The following is a 13883-nucleotide window of genomic DNA, read 5'->3' as shown; positions in this document are numbered from 1 at the left end:
AATTGGCTAGTTGATTCTTAGGATTAAAAGTTTAATTTAGGGTATTACTTCTCGCTAGGTTTTTTCTATTTTGTTGGTTGAGAAAGAAGCAGCTTGCAATTGATCCTTTAGAGGTTGAGTATCGAGGGGTAGTTAATGCCACCACTAAGGCCATTTGGCTTTCAAAATATTCTCACTAAGTTTGGTATTCCAATCAGAAAGCCTACAGTCATCTTTTGTGATAATCAAAGTTTTGTATATATCTCAAGAAAACTAGTTCATCACCAGAGGATGAAACACATTGAGATACATATGCACTACATTAAAATTTAATGCAGGAAGGTATCATTAATCTTAATTATTATTTTACATTGGAGTAGATAGTGAACATCTTCATCAAACCCTTCATCGAAAGCAAGTTCCTTTATTTGTGAGATTTTCTTGGGGTGTGATAGGTATCTACTTCAGGTGGGGCTTCTTAGGCCTTCATTTTCTCTCTCTCTACTTTAGGGGGGATTTTTCTCTCTCTCTATTTAAGTGGGGCTATTCCTCTTATGGGGGCCTTCTTCTTGTGGGAGAGATCTCTATGTACATGGGTACCTAACATGGCCATATTTGTTGAGACCCATATTTTCACCCACCTAAGCCATTCTTAAGTGGGGTTGTTAGTGTAAGGTTTATAATTTTCCTTATTTTAGGGGTATTTATTTTTCCTACACATTATTTAAGCTTTCTTAGGTTGTTAGGAGTTGTTAATATGAGGACGTGTGGTGAAATACTTTAGCAACATGTGTCACTCTCTCCCACATGGGTAGAGTTGCACACCCTCTTTTGGCTTGTCGTTCCACCTCTCATAGCCACATGTTTTGTCATTGTACCTAAGTAGGTTATGGGGTAGTATTTCTCACCCTCTTTTGGCTTCATGTGTCACCTTTCATAACTCATTTGTTATCTTCCTATAAGGAGGTAATGCCACTTGTTTTGGCATTTTACCAATAAGGTAAAACCTCCCACGTTTTTAATGGGAAGTAGGAGTTAAGGCACCTCTTGGATGCATATGCCCTTATTTCTCTATATATTCAACACTCTACTCTCACCTTCACTACTTTAATGATATCTTGATGATATTATTGAGAGTATCTTGCAATTTATCTTGACTTAACTCTATTTTTATCTCATTTTAGATTTCTCTTCATTTATCTATTTTGATCTTCAATCATATGTTGCTTGGAGTTGCATGTGAGCTACGACTTACATGAGATCATGGATCAATTATTGCTTCTCACATAATCTAACAGATCCATGCAAGAAAAGTTAATAAAATAAATATATTATTCATTGTTCCAAAGTGATATTAATAATGTATAAACTAAAAGCATTAAAAATAACATTTCATTGTTAAGGCATGGGTACTATAGAAAGGAAGGGAAGGTACATTGTTAAAGGAGATAAATACATTCAAACTCTGTTAATTTTTAAATGCATTCAAATTGTCAAATTTTAAATGCATTCAAACTCTACAAATTGATAGGATTTTGATTGGAATGAGGATAGAGTAGACAAGAAAGGTGATATGGAAAAGAAAATATGATTGGTAAATTTTATGGCTTCCTTAAGGGCTTATTTTAGAGGAGTCTACAAGGGTTTTGTTGTAGGTACGTGGTAGGGTAAATGTAGGCAAGGAGAGTGGGGAAATGTAAAACAAATCAAAGGATTTTCATAGTAGATTTTTATGGTATGTAAATCATCTCACTTTAATGTATGAACATGTGATAAATCTTAGACCATGCTAGGATGAAATGGGTCTATCATTTTTATTAAATTATGTCTATAAGTTAGTTGCAAGTAGGTTCTTTGTTTATGTATCAGCATAGAAATTTTAAAAAGAATAAAAATTATTGAAATTAAGTCATTCATTTGAAATTCAATGGGTTCCTAATCAAATTTGATGCATATAACACTTCTATAAAAAGAAATAACTTCTAACTAGCTAACCTATGCAAACATTAAGATGATTTCTTTCTTTTTTTTCCATCCATCCAAGACTTTTTGCCAATATTTTAGTGGATCATATGGAATATTTATATGGTACTAGAAGTTCAAAATAGGACTTAGGGAACCTAGCACCACTAGGTAGATTGGTATAGTAAATGTGTGGCATGTGTTTGGCATTGTTATTGCATATCAAAAACATGGCATATTTAACTAGATGGTAATACCATTAAACACATTTTATAGCGATGCAAGGGCAGTTGGGCTCACAAGCCATCATGCATCACCAAAAAAATACCTAAATTTAGTTTCATTTTTTTTAATTTTGGTGTAGGTTGGAGCTTCAAGAGCATATTTTGGAGTGTTGAAAGATTAAAAAAAAAATCAAGACTTGGCTTCCATTTCAAAAATTAGAGGCAAACTGGATTTTTAATGTGATTTTAAAATTGTCTCAAATGGAGGTAAAAGCTAGTGATTTTTTAGAAAATAATTAAAGGCTATTCCTTTTCCAAAGGAGCACAACTTGTTTCTTGTTTTTATTCATTTTTTAAAATTAATCTACAAAAAAAGGGCATTGTATATGGTTGAGCAAGCTTTTGGAAGCATTTAATGAGGAGTTTCAAGCATATAGAGGGGAATTTCAATATATAGTTGAAGGGAAATAAAAGAGAAGATTTGGGTGCCTCTTTGTGATGCCTCGCAAGGGTTACGATATATATTAAATTTATCATGCAATGGTTTTCAGATGTAGCAATCAATAGCAACAAGGTTAGAGAAAAATAACTTATAGGTTGCTCCAGAGGATTGCATAAGGAAGAGGGTAGGCAATTAGATTGCCAAAAGGAGAAAGATAGAAGAGGAGCAAGAAGAATTTGCAAGCTCATTTTTTATGTTCAATGCAGCCATGAGAGCTATAGGATGAAAAAATATCAGATTTCAAAAGAGGAGTGAAGCCAAGAAGGTGCAAAGGCTTGAAGATATGAAGACTTGTAGCATGAAGTTCCTAATAACATTGTAATTTTTTTGAATTTTGTCTCTTTGAAATCCTCCATAGATGTTATTTCTCTTAAGGAATTTTATTGTATGAATGTATATATTAAGTTTGAAAAACAAATAAGTTTCAAATTTTGTTTCAATATGGTGTTTTGGATGAGATATAAAGGTTACAATACTGGGTAGTTTGATAAGACCCCCTGATCTTGACTACATCATATAGGCTTGCATTACCATATTCGTTAAGACTGGAAGATTTGTTTAAAAACTTATAATAAAATAGTGTCACAATATTTATTGTTGGATTCTAAATTATATAGATTATTGTATTTTTCATATTAGGTTCTTAAAACCCTCTCACAAAATCCCATGATGTTCAACTGTAGTGTTTGGATATTAATCATACAACAGTGACTTAAAAAAAATTAAACAATGGTTACCCATATTGGGACTCATTCTAAAAATGCTATATTTTTTATTGAGTCCAAATTTCTTTGTACAATGAGGCCTCATTTTTTCCATCACATATAACTAATCTAAGAAATATTTGTATGAGTCTCCATTTATCAAATTTTTCTAAGTATTGGCCTCCTTCATGGCTAATGTACCTATCATGTGTTAGAATCTACCAAAAATCCCAAAATATACATATTCCAAGTTCAATGCTAAATGTTGAAGTTTTAGAGTTTCCCATCTTGGTGTCTCTTTCCCTTGATCCCTATTATTTCTCTTATAGGTGTTAGAGTTTAAAACTTTCTCTTATTGGTATGATTTTCCTCAAACCCATACACTTTGATGCTTTATATTAAGTTACCTTTTGGAGTCACGGTTATAGTCATTCCTTTACCCACATTTTTTATGGCATGAGTTATGTGGTATCCCCGGTCCCTAACTTTCAATATTTCCCTTCATATAGTTTTTTAGAGTTGGAGATACACAAATACCTCTAACAGGGGTACTTATGGCATGTATTATAAACTATCCCTAACTATTTGTCCCCAACATTTAGCACTATATTGTAAGTCCCAACCTTATATGTGACTATTGTAAGTTCTCGTATTTCTTTTGACAGGCCTCAATATTGCTAATTAGTTAAATCAAACTGATAAATGTTGCAACCTTATTTTGGTATGGTATGTATATCATCAGTCATATAATGGGAGAACATTAACCCATGTATCTCATTATATGTTTTGCAGTTTAGTGATGTTGCTAAATTGAATTGCTATATCTTAGACATCATATATATAGGTGTGTGTGTGTGTGTGTGTGTAACTTTATGTATTTTATATATGATTGTTTTATAAACCTAAAACAAATTTAATAAATAAATAAATTTATCAAATGGAAAAATAAGTTAAATAATATATATTATAATAAATAAAAAAGATAAAGATAAAAATAAAAAATAAGGCACGAGTTCAGGGCAATAGGGTTGAACCTTGTCACCTAGCCTTACTTAAAAGGTGGGCTTGGCTTGCTACCCATGGGTTACGAGCCCCTTGCAAATTATGACCCATAAAGTGGTCCACAAATCTCATAATGGGTTGATGCCCCCCATTTGGAGATGCAACACTAAGCTCATGTAGGGAGCATTTTTTTTTCCTTTTGTTTCTTTTTATATATACATTCTCATTAAAAAAAATTAAAAACATAAACCTTGGGCCTATATGTATAATGATTTTTAAAAATTAAAAATGTGTATATATCAATAGAATGAATAAAATATTTTATTTTACATAAGTGCAATGGAGTGAGGAAGTTTGCTCTCCAAACTCATCTAGATAATTATTTGCAAAAATAAAAAAATAAAAAAAGGATGGAGAAATGTGAGAACTCTCTTATGGGATTATCTTGTGGTTTAGATTTTTATTTAGTTTGCCCTCTATCCAATGGATAACATTAAACCCCATCTAATAGATGAGAACTTATGCTCGTTCCACTAATCATTCAATGCTACTTAAACTAATTACAATCCAAATATAAACTAAGTCATGGTGGGGAACAATGTTATTAGGCTCCCACAATTTAAATCATTTTTGTTAATTAAATAATAAAGTAAACCTAATTTCTTATAGTTTAATTTGTGTGGGATATTTATGCTTGAATTTATCTCTTTCAATTAATTAAAGAAAAGATTACTATGCTAATGTTACCTCTACTAACTACCATTGTACAAATAAAATACTTTAATCATCATAGGTTAACAAAATAACATGTCATTGGTGTAACCCTAATAATGCTAATTATGCTAATAACCTAAGCAAGTGTAACAAATTGGTTGTTGAGATTTAATTATTAAGGATGTGGTAGGTTATTAAGATTCAATTATCAAGGATTTTATTTCATATCAACATCTAATGAAATATCTATATTGTTCCAATTTGAGTTAGGATGGCCCTAGCCCTTAGTCCCTAGACTCAAAGGTTCTATCTCAACTAAGTAGAGACATATCATCATCCGACTTGATTCTTTGACAATGATTATGTATTTGTGTTAACTCGTAAGCCTTCACTCATGGTCAACTTATGACTCCCACATGCTTCATTTTTCACACTAGCATAAGAAGTGGTATGCATAGGTATTTGTACTCCATGACAAGTTGCTAGTGAAATTCATGTGTTTTGCATTGCAAAGGTACATGTACATGAGTTAATGATCTTTGAATTTTTGTTCATGTGCTTGGAGTTAAATTGCACCCTTGCCCCTAAAACCAATATCCAAACAATCATACCAAGGAATTATGCAAACTATTTATCTACCTGCTAATGTTTAAACATATGGCATATGTTCATTGTTTTATGCAATTCATTTGGTTGAATATAATGCCATCAACTCTTGGATGCATTTTGAAATCACACTTTTTACGACCATTGAAATTATACATGTTAAAATTTCTCTATACAATATTGTCATCATCATGAACTAATAATGGTATCAAAATGTATTACTAGATTATTAATGAAATCATGATAATGTTTATGCATTATTCATTTTACAATGATGCGAGATTATCCCATTTGTAAAATAATATTAATAGTTATAAATAATCACGTAATTAATATTGTGAAGATTACAATAGTTCAATTAATTTTTTTATTTAGACAAAAAAAAAAAATATAAACAAAACTAGTTATTACAAATCACAAAAATACTAAACATTATCGACTTAGATCCACACATCAACTCATTTGTACACTTGCAAGGTTTACAATAACAAATATAAATCTAAACAAAGACAATTAATTTGTGGAATCTAAGATGTGTATTTAACGTCACGTAAATAAAAGACATAATATTGATTATATTAGAAACACGGGTATGGTTAAATTTGCATAAATTAACCATCGAATTTTGTATTGAACGTTAAAGGCATCAAAGCAAGAAGTATCGAAAAAGCAAAATTAATAAATACAAAGCTTTTCAGAACACATTCAAGATTAACAATTGGTTGCCAATAGGTGCCTCCCTGACTCATCTAAACATCCATTAATGAATGGGCGGGCACACTGGCATTAAAATGTGTGCCTCCTAGCTCGATGCTGTGTAAGACAAAATCCATATTCCCAGCTTGAGATTATTTTGTTCATTTGAAAATCAGCAGCCATTAGATGTGGGCTGCAGTTGGGAAGCAGCTATAGATTCCAATACCCATGTATGAGCAGCAAATTGAGCTCCTAAAGCATCTGCTAGGGACTTAGCTTGCTTGAGCCTGCTCCGAACGGATGTACCCTCAAGTTTCTCAGTATGCTTCTTTATTTCTGGAAGTTCCACATTGTAAAGCACAATTGTACTATGGCAATCCGGCTGGTCCATTATAGGCTTCCTGTGTAGAACAACACCCCCTGCAGCTGAAACCAAATCTTGAAGGTAGCCTTTTAAAGAGGCAGCAAACTCACCACAGAGATAAAAGCTTAGCCCTTCAAACAGTTTTGGCTCCTGAACATCAATCAAGATCTTAAACATCAACAAATCCCTTCCTTGTCATCACGGGAATGACCAACAATTATACTGTGAATAGAGATCGTCAGTTTTTGTATTGAAGTCGTAGTCTGAAAGATACACGTACCTGTTTCTCAACACGCAGTCGGCCACGCTTTGGTCCATCATAGGTGTCATGAATATCATGAGTTATTTCGAATCCCTCTTCAAGAACTGGAGACCCCTCTTTGAGGCATGATGTGATCCCTGCATGACATTATTCTGTCAGTGGACATGTATTATGGCTGAAACTGGATGTTTTCTACAGTGAAGAATCTTGAAGAAATAAGTCTGTTCTAATCAAGTCGATACCGAGACATCACAATCACCAATAGGGGCCTAAAACCTACAATCTATATTCAGTATCCATTTCCCTTCCAAGATTGCCATCAGAAATTTCAGCGTTCTTCTACAAGCACCATTTGCATCAGTAGATGCAATTACATGGGTTACAGCTGGACTCCATGTCTTAGAGATAGTTGCACCGATAAGATTTGCAAAATTGTTTAGAGTTTCCTGCATTTAAAATGAGATTTCCTTATTGACAGCAAATTGCAATAGCATTTGATAGAAACAACATTTACTTTGACAATTTGACACACATCATATACCTTCTGGGCAGTATCAAGAGCAGAACCACACAAAACCCATTTGCAAGACAGGCCTGACGGCCATGTCCATCTCTGCCTTGGTTCGGAACCTGCAAGAATACTAGCAGAGATTTGGGTACCTCTGCAAATAACAAATGCATAATGGAGACAGTATCAGTGCAATCAAACAAAACACGAGAAATAAACCATTATTGCTACTACTCAGTAAATTCAGCATTGACCTGCAGGGTGTTGCCTCTGTACGAGTCTTTTTCCCCCTTGTACAAAGGGTGCTATCTTGCTTCAAGGTTTTAGACTTTTTCTCCTTCGGAAATTTGCGTGATGAATGAGAAGGGCAAAGCATAACATAATCGTCCTGCAGGCACCAAGACAATCAACCAAACCACAATCCAAACTTTAGTTTATCTTTTACAATTATGAAAGAAAATGCTTCAAACAAGGTACGAGATTTCATTTCTCACAATATCCCATCTGCACTCTGTGTTAGATAGTGCACAAGGAACATGAAAGCTCCTGTGGCACTTTGTAAAACAGCAACCAAGAGCTGCTCCCTTCAGTCCACACATACTGCACTTGATTTTTATGCCTCTTGATGCTTCCGTCTCAAGATTCATTATACAATCACCTTTGAAGTAGACAACTGGTGCCCTGAAATTAGTGCAGAGAATTCCAATATATTTCAATCATTGTTAAAATCTGGGTTTACATGTGCTAAGTTAATGGACTACAATATGAGTCAATCCAAAGGGGAGCTCAAGGAGAGTATTAGGCTGCAAACTTAGCAGCGAATATTAGATCTTTGAAAGAAATGAAAATCTACTCTTTCAAATCCTTACCATTCGGCACAGAACTTATGCACATGTACAACATTTGGTGGCATCTCTTTTGCTTTAGTTATCGCCCTTCCATTGCTGTAATGCATCATCTGACCTGCAGCCTGGAAGATTGCAATATTAATTCGCAGGTTGGTAGTGCCGTGACCTAAAATATGTGGATGCTGGAAGCAAATAGCAAAATGCTCTCACCTCTGAATCGCCAGAAGTCTGACAAAAAACACAGACAAATTCATTCTTCAATGTGCTAGATTCACTTCCAAAACAATTTCCAATGGCTTCTGGCTGCAGCTCAGTTGTGTCAGCTAGTGTAGTCTCTAAATTACCACCAATGACAATGCTTCCAACACCATGTTGGCACTCTTGTGTTAAAGTTAGAGCCAAATGTTCACGTACTTTATTTTGGGCAGTACTGGAAATATCTAATGGATGGTGGAATTCCTGATCTCTAATTTCGGTGTCACCATTTGTCTTTGATACAGAACCATCAGTTGCAGACTTATTTGTGGGCAAGCCAAACATAACATCAAATATATCAGCTGCTGTAAAAGCCAACTCCTTATCTGAATCCGGCAGAGGCTCATTGGCATCTCCGCTGACAACAGAATCCCTCACATGAGAGAACCCTTCACAGTGAAGATTCCTGTCACTGATCCTTTTAGGCTTCCTCCCTCTCTTCTTCTTGCCAACTGCATTTTCACTGACTGCTTCTGTCTCGGGCCTAACATTTCCACTTTTCTTTCTTTTATGGCAACTTTGTTCATCACCACTTAAAAGCTTAACGTTTTCTTTCCAGGACGGTTTATTTGGCAAGCCTGCAGTTTCAACATTAGCATTTTTATTACTGTTGTCTTTAACTGATTCCTGCTTCCTTTCCATATCAGATCCATTTGCATTTTCAATAGTATTGACTGGAATAATTCCCTCGTGGATCTTGTTTACACCATTGGCAAGTAATGCACCATCTCCTTCCAGTAACTTGGGTGCCAACTGAACAACCTCAGATGCTTTCGGAGACTGCATCTAAGAAAAGTTTTGATGAATCAGACACTGATAAAAAGTTAGAATATGATAAACTCTAACATAAAGAGCCTCAACTAAAACCAATAAACAGAGATACCTGTTGTTTTATTGGGCTAGAGTTGAGCTCAGGTGAGCAGGGCCTCTGAGTCCATTCAAACATCTCGCTATCAAAGGTGTCAGGAACTGTGATCCCAGTGTTATGTTCATCCTGTATGAGAAGTGAAACAAAGCCACAGTATGTGTAAAGACACGATGTGCAGATTTTGCAATTACCAGTTCCTAATTAAAATGCACTCCACCAATGTAACTACATTCATGAGAAACTACGATACCCATTACGTTTCTAAAGCACATCAGTATCTTCCTTTGACAAAATTAAAAACAGAACAAAGCCCAATGTTTTCGAGAAACTGTGGTTAAGTCCATACTCATTTCCACAAATTGAAAAAACAATTGTAGACACAACCACAAAATATAGCACCTGCATTTAACAGAACATTGGAAGTAGGCAAGAGTCTACTCACATTTTGAAGCTCTCGATGGTAACCTTCATCATCAGAATCCTTGAGATCACTAAAAGATGGACACACAGTGGGTGATGCCTGTGTAATTTGAGTTAACTGCGTGGGTTGAGAATTAGGCATCTGCGTGCCATCAGCTTCTTCAATCTCACGCTCTCTGAGCCAAAAAAAGGGCGCTAGTAAAGGATTCCCATGTTCATCAAGTAGGACCCTATCATTCACAGGAGCATCTTTGATGGAATTTTGAACAGTCACACATGCTCTAGGTTCTGATTGGAGACATGTCTGACCATCAGAATCAAAATGCATATTATCCAAACTTGTCAAAAGCATATTTCCATTAACACCTCCTTCCTCACTTTGGGATACCTTATCTTCAGAGTTGGAAAGCTTGCTTACAGGTCTAAGAGGTGACTCCTCAACACTACCAGGTGGGTATAAAGAGACCTGAACCCTCTTCTTTGTTGGGAATGAATGCTTCACAGGCTGATGAGGACTCGGAATAGCTTGAGCAGGAAACTCTCGTTCAATATTTTCTGTGGTTGTGTTTTCTATTACTTGATGAGATGAAACCACTGACAATCGAGAAGGTTTCAAACCACATCCTTTAGCCTTCTTGGGCTTTCCCCCAGATTTCACAGACAGTTTTCGCTTGAGACCACTTTGACAAGGAGTTATATTCTCCTTGTCTGGGTCATCTGGTATCATGCATTATACAATGGTGAATCCAAATGAAGAGAGCAAAAGCATCGCATATTCAAATAAAAAAATCAAATTTACCTCTAGAATCTTTTGGCATGCAAGGTGATGAACCAATAAGTTTAACACCAGCGGCAATCTTCATATTCCTATATATGATAACTAAGCTATCCATGTGAGGTGCAAGACGAACCTCTGCAATCACAAACTTGTGCATCATTTAATTATAATAAGTAAAGAATCAGCGCTCTGCAAAATACCGCCACCCTTGGCTTCTATAAGTGAAAGGCAAAAGTCCTAACAAGCCCACTGATAGTAAAAAAGTTATCATGGAGGAGACAAGTCCTTTTGGAGATCATTATATACTGGTAAAAAGTGTTCAATTACTATAATAAATTAAAAAGCATTAAATTTAATACGAAAACAGATGAAATTTCAAACTACGACTATGCCCATGGTTAAGAAATCAAAATCTATTTAACCAAAGACCCTCTAAATACTAATCCAAAAACATTATATACAAAATAAGAGATTGCAAAATTACCTCTACGTGAACATGGCACTTTGCAAACCGGACATACAGATGCAGATTTTATAGACCTTAGAATACAAGCACTGCAAACCAGATAGACATGTGAGCTAAAAATACATATATCCACCACTCACCAAAATATTTCCGGACTTTTCATTTTCAAGTTCGTCAACCTCTAACTTACTTGCAAAACACATGGTTGCAGGTGAGTGAAGCTGCTTGATCCAGCAAGCTCAAGCTACAAAAAACGGAAGTAGAATTAAATTTGATGCAAGTATAGTCAGTTCAGAAACCATTAAACTTCTGTGACTTTGAAATTCATGAGCTATAGAAAAGTTCTTTGAACTTGATGATTTTACTAATCAAATTACTTGGATGTAATTAACTTACAAAGAGAACTAGGATTACAATGAAGACCGTAAATTCCATTCAAACCCAAGTGAAAACTGCCGACACTTCCTCGGAAGAAGTTCTTGCGATAAAAAAGTAACTTTTAACACATTGAGCCTCTGAAAAAATCTAAGACATGGATTGCCCCACAGATCCTCACAATACCCATGTACAAAAAAGTTGAAATAAATTAACAGCAAATGAATCCCAAACCCCTACAGAAGCAACCACGGCTTATCAGAAAAAATCCACATGCTTCCTCAGACAAGCTCATGCAATAAGACAATAAACCCTGAAAGCTGCAAGCACTTGGACGCCTGACAAGAATCAAATATCATAGTAATTTCAAGCACTTGAACGCCTGACAAGAATCAAATATCATAGTAATTTCACCCCATCAACAGTAAAACCTAGAGACAATTGTTGCAAATTAAATTCAAATAATGTTTGCCTTGGTGTTGAGTTCCAACAATAAATCCTAAGTAGTTTGATATGGTGGGTAAGGGTTTGGATTACAGCCGTACTCACAGGGATGGCACCTTATTCGAAGTACTCGTAACAGAGACAAATTCGAAATTCTCATTTAACTAAAGTATTATATAAATTTCGTTTCCGCGCATCCTACCCTCCGGCCCCCTTTTTAATATAAATATTTTTTAAAGCCAATAAAACCCTCGAAATCGGTACAGAAATCTTGGGATATCTCAACCCTTAGAAATGAGATCACCAGCATGAGATTTCGGGAACTAATCTTCAAAGTATAAATTCTAATAGGTTTTGAATCTCAGAAAGACGATTAAGCGGAGAAATCAAATGAAAAAGAATGGCATCGTAAAGAACATTTGCAAGCCATCATGGAGCCTGTAAAATCAGTGTTTATGTAGACCAGAAAGGAAATGAAATCAAAATAAAGAAAGATGATTACCAGATTGGGCATTTGAGTTCTCTGCCCATTTTGTCGAGGTGTGATGCAGTGGAAGCCTCCGCCATGGCGCTTGTGTTTTGTGATAAATTTGAATTGGTACGGGGGCTGCGCTCTGCTCCTTGCAATGACCTCGTCTTAGCCATTTTTACTTGGCAAAGCAGGAAAGTTCTTCTCACACTGGAAAGTGCTTCTATTTGAATTCGGGATCCATAGCCGCAGAGGAGGGAAAAATTTGAATTTCATACACGCAGAATTGAATTGAATTGAATTGGGTTCCAAATGTTTTGGCGCTCGTACCCCCACTTGATCGATTTGCATTTTAAATCTCTCCTTGTAATTTTTAAGGTTGCCTTCTTGAAAACTAACAAATAATGTGATGATAAAATACAGGTATATCCAAAAGAAATGGTTTAATTTATAATTTATTGATTAAGTATATATTTAATATATTTTTAATTTATTTTAGTATATTTATTTAATAAGCATACTTTTGATTAATCTGATTTTCTCTAAATACTAATTATCCTAAAAATATTATATTATGTTAAACATGGCTCGTCATAAAATATAATATCTATTTCATTTATGTTCAATATATTTGTGTTACTTAGATCATATTGTACAAATTAATTCTACGCACATTTAAACTTCCATTTTCCACCTAAGCTCGTGCATTTTTTACATAACCCTAACCTTAATTCATCTTTAATAGTGTTTATTTGAGTGGATTTGTACAAAAGGGAAAGCATTTAGCATAATTCACTCATCCTCTATTGTTGTATGTACACCTACCTACGTAGTTATGGCTTCCTACACTTATTACTAAGGTGTCCATTATAAAATTATTTTAACTATTTTTGTTGGAACACACCTAGGAGTTTGATTGAGGTGAGCACTTGAATGTATCATAGGACCCAATTTTCACCCTTTCAATACTAGAAGGCGTTATAAGTGCCCAAAAATGAACAAATCAACACGTCAAAATCTAATGATGACTAAGAATCCTAGTAAGCCTAAAAAAGGTATTAACTGAACTGAATTGAACTTACGATAGCTAACACATCTTCAACACGAGTGTTAATATTTTTCTCATGGCTTGGTGTCATTCTATTTTTTTTTCTTGACTTTTTTTGTGTAACTTGTTTTTGTTTTGCTCCTGCCTTAGCAAGTTTGTCACGACTTTTTTATTAGTTTTATCATGACATTCATAATTTTTCATGGAACTCAAGTTATTCGCTACAATATTTTTTCGTTCATCATGACAATTACTTTGTTCTTCACAATAATTTACTATTGATTGTTATATTGGAATGTTTCTCCTGGTAAATTATTTTAATAGTTAAAACAATGGATTCATAAAAAAAATGTACAAATGATTATATTTTAAAACATAAATTTCTATAC

At 34.6% G+C, this 13883-nt stretch overlaps 1 protein-coding gene across 2 annotated transcripts; it reads right to left on the bottom strand.

The window, feature by feature from the left end:
- Positions 1-6244: 6244 nt before the first annotated feature.
- LOC131072271 (protein BREAST CANCER SUSCEPTIBILITY 1 homolog) lies at positions 6245-12762 on the bottom strand. 2 transcript variants are annotated; one of them, XM_058008416.2, is made up of 14 exons: positions 12480-12762; positions 11349-11402; positions 11177-11247; positions 10714-10827; positions 9937-10631; positions 9510-9620; positions 8582-9406; positions 8393-8493; positions 8018-8204; positions 7778-7911; positions 7557-7677; positions 7296-7461; positions 7034-7152; positions 6245-6903 (listed from the first exon to the last, which is right to left on the bottom strand). In XM_058008416.2, the coding sequence occupies exons 1-14, from the start codon at positions 12620-12622 to the stop codon at positions 6562-6564; spliced, it is 3183 nt and encodes a 1060-aa protein (XP_057864399.2). In that variant the 5' UTR covers positions 12623-12762; the 3' UTR covers positions 6245-6561. The 2 variants fall into 2 exon arrangements, with proteins under 2 accessions (XP_057864399.2, XP_057864391.2); XM_058008408.2 differs by having other exon boundaries at positions 8582-9412; positions 12480-12761.
- Between the last annotated feature and the right edge of the window lie 1121 nt (positions 12763-13883).

Source organism: Cryptomeria japonica, chromosome 11 (genome assembly GCF_030272615.1).
Source record: "Cryptomeria japonica chromosome 11, Sugi_1.0, whole genome shotgun sequence".
Taxonomy (NCBI): domain Eukaryota; kingdom Viridiplantae; phylum Streptophyta; class Pinopsida; order Cupressales; family Cupressaceae; genus Cryptomeria; species Cryptomeria japonica.
Note: the sequence above shows the minus strand (reverse complement) of the source record. Positions and strands in the feature narration are given on the sequence as shown.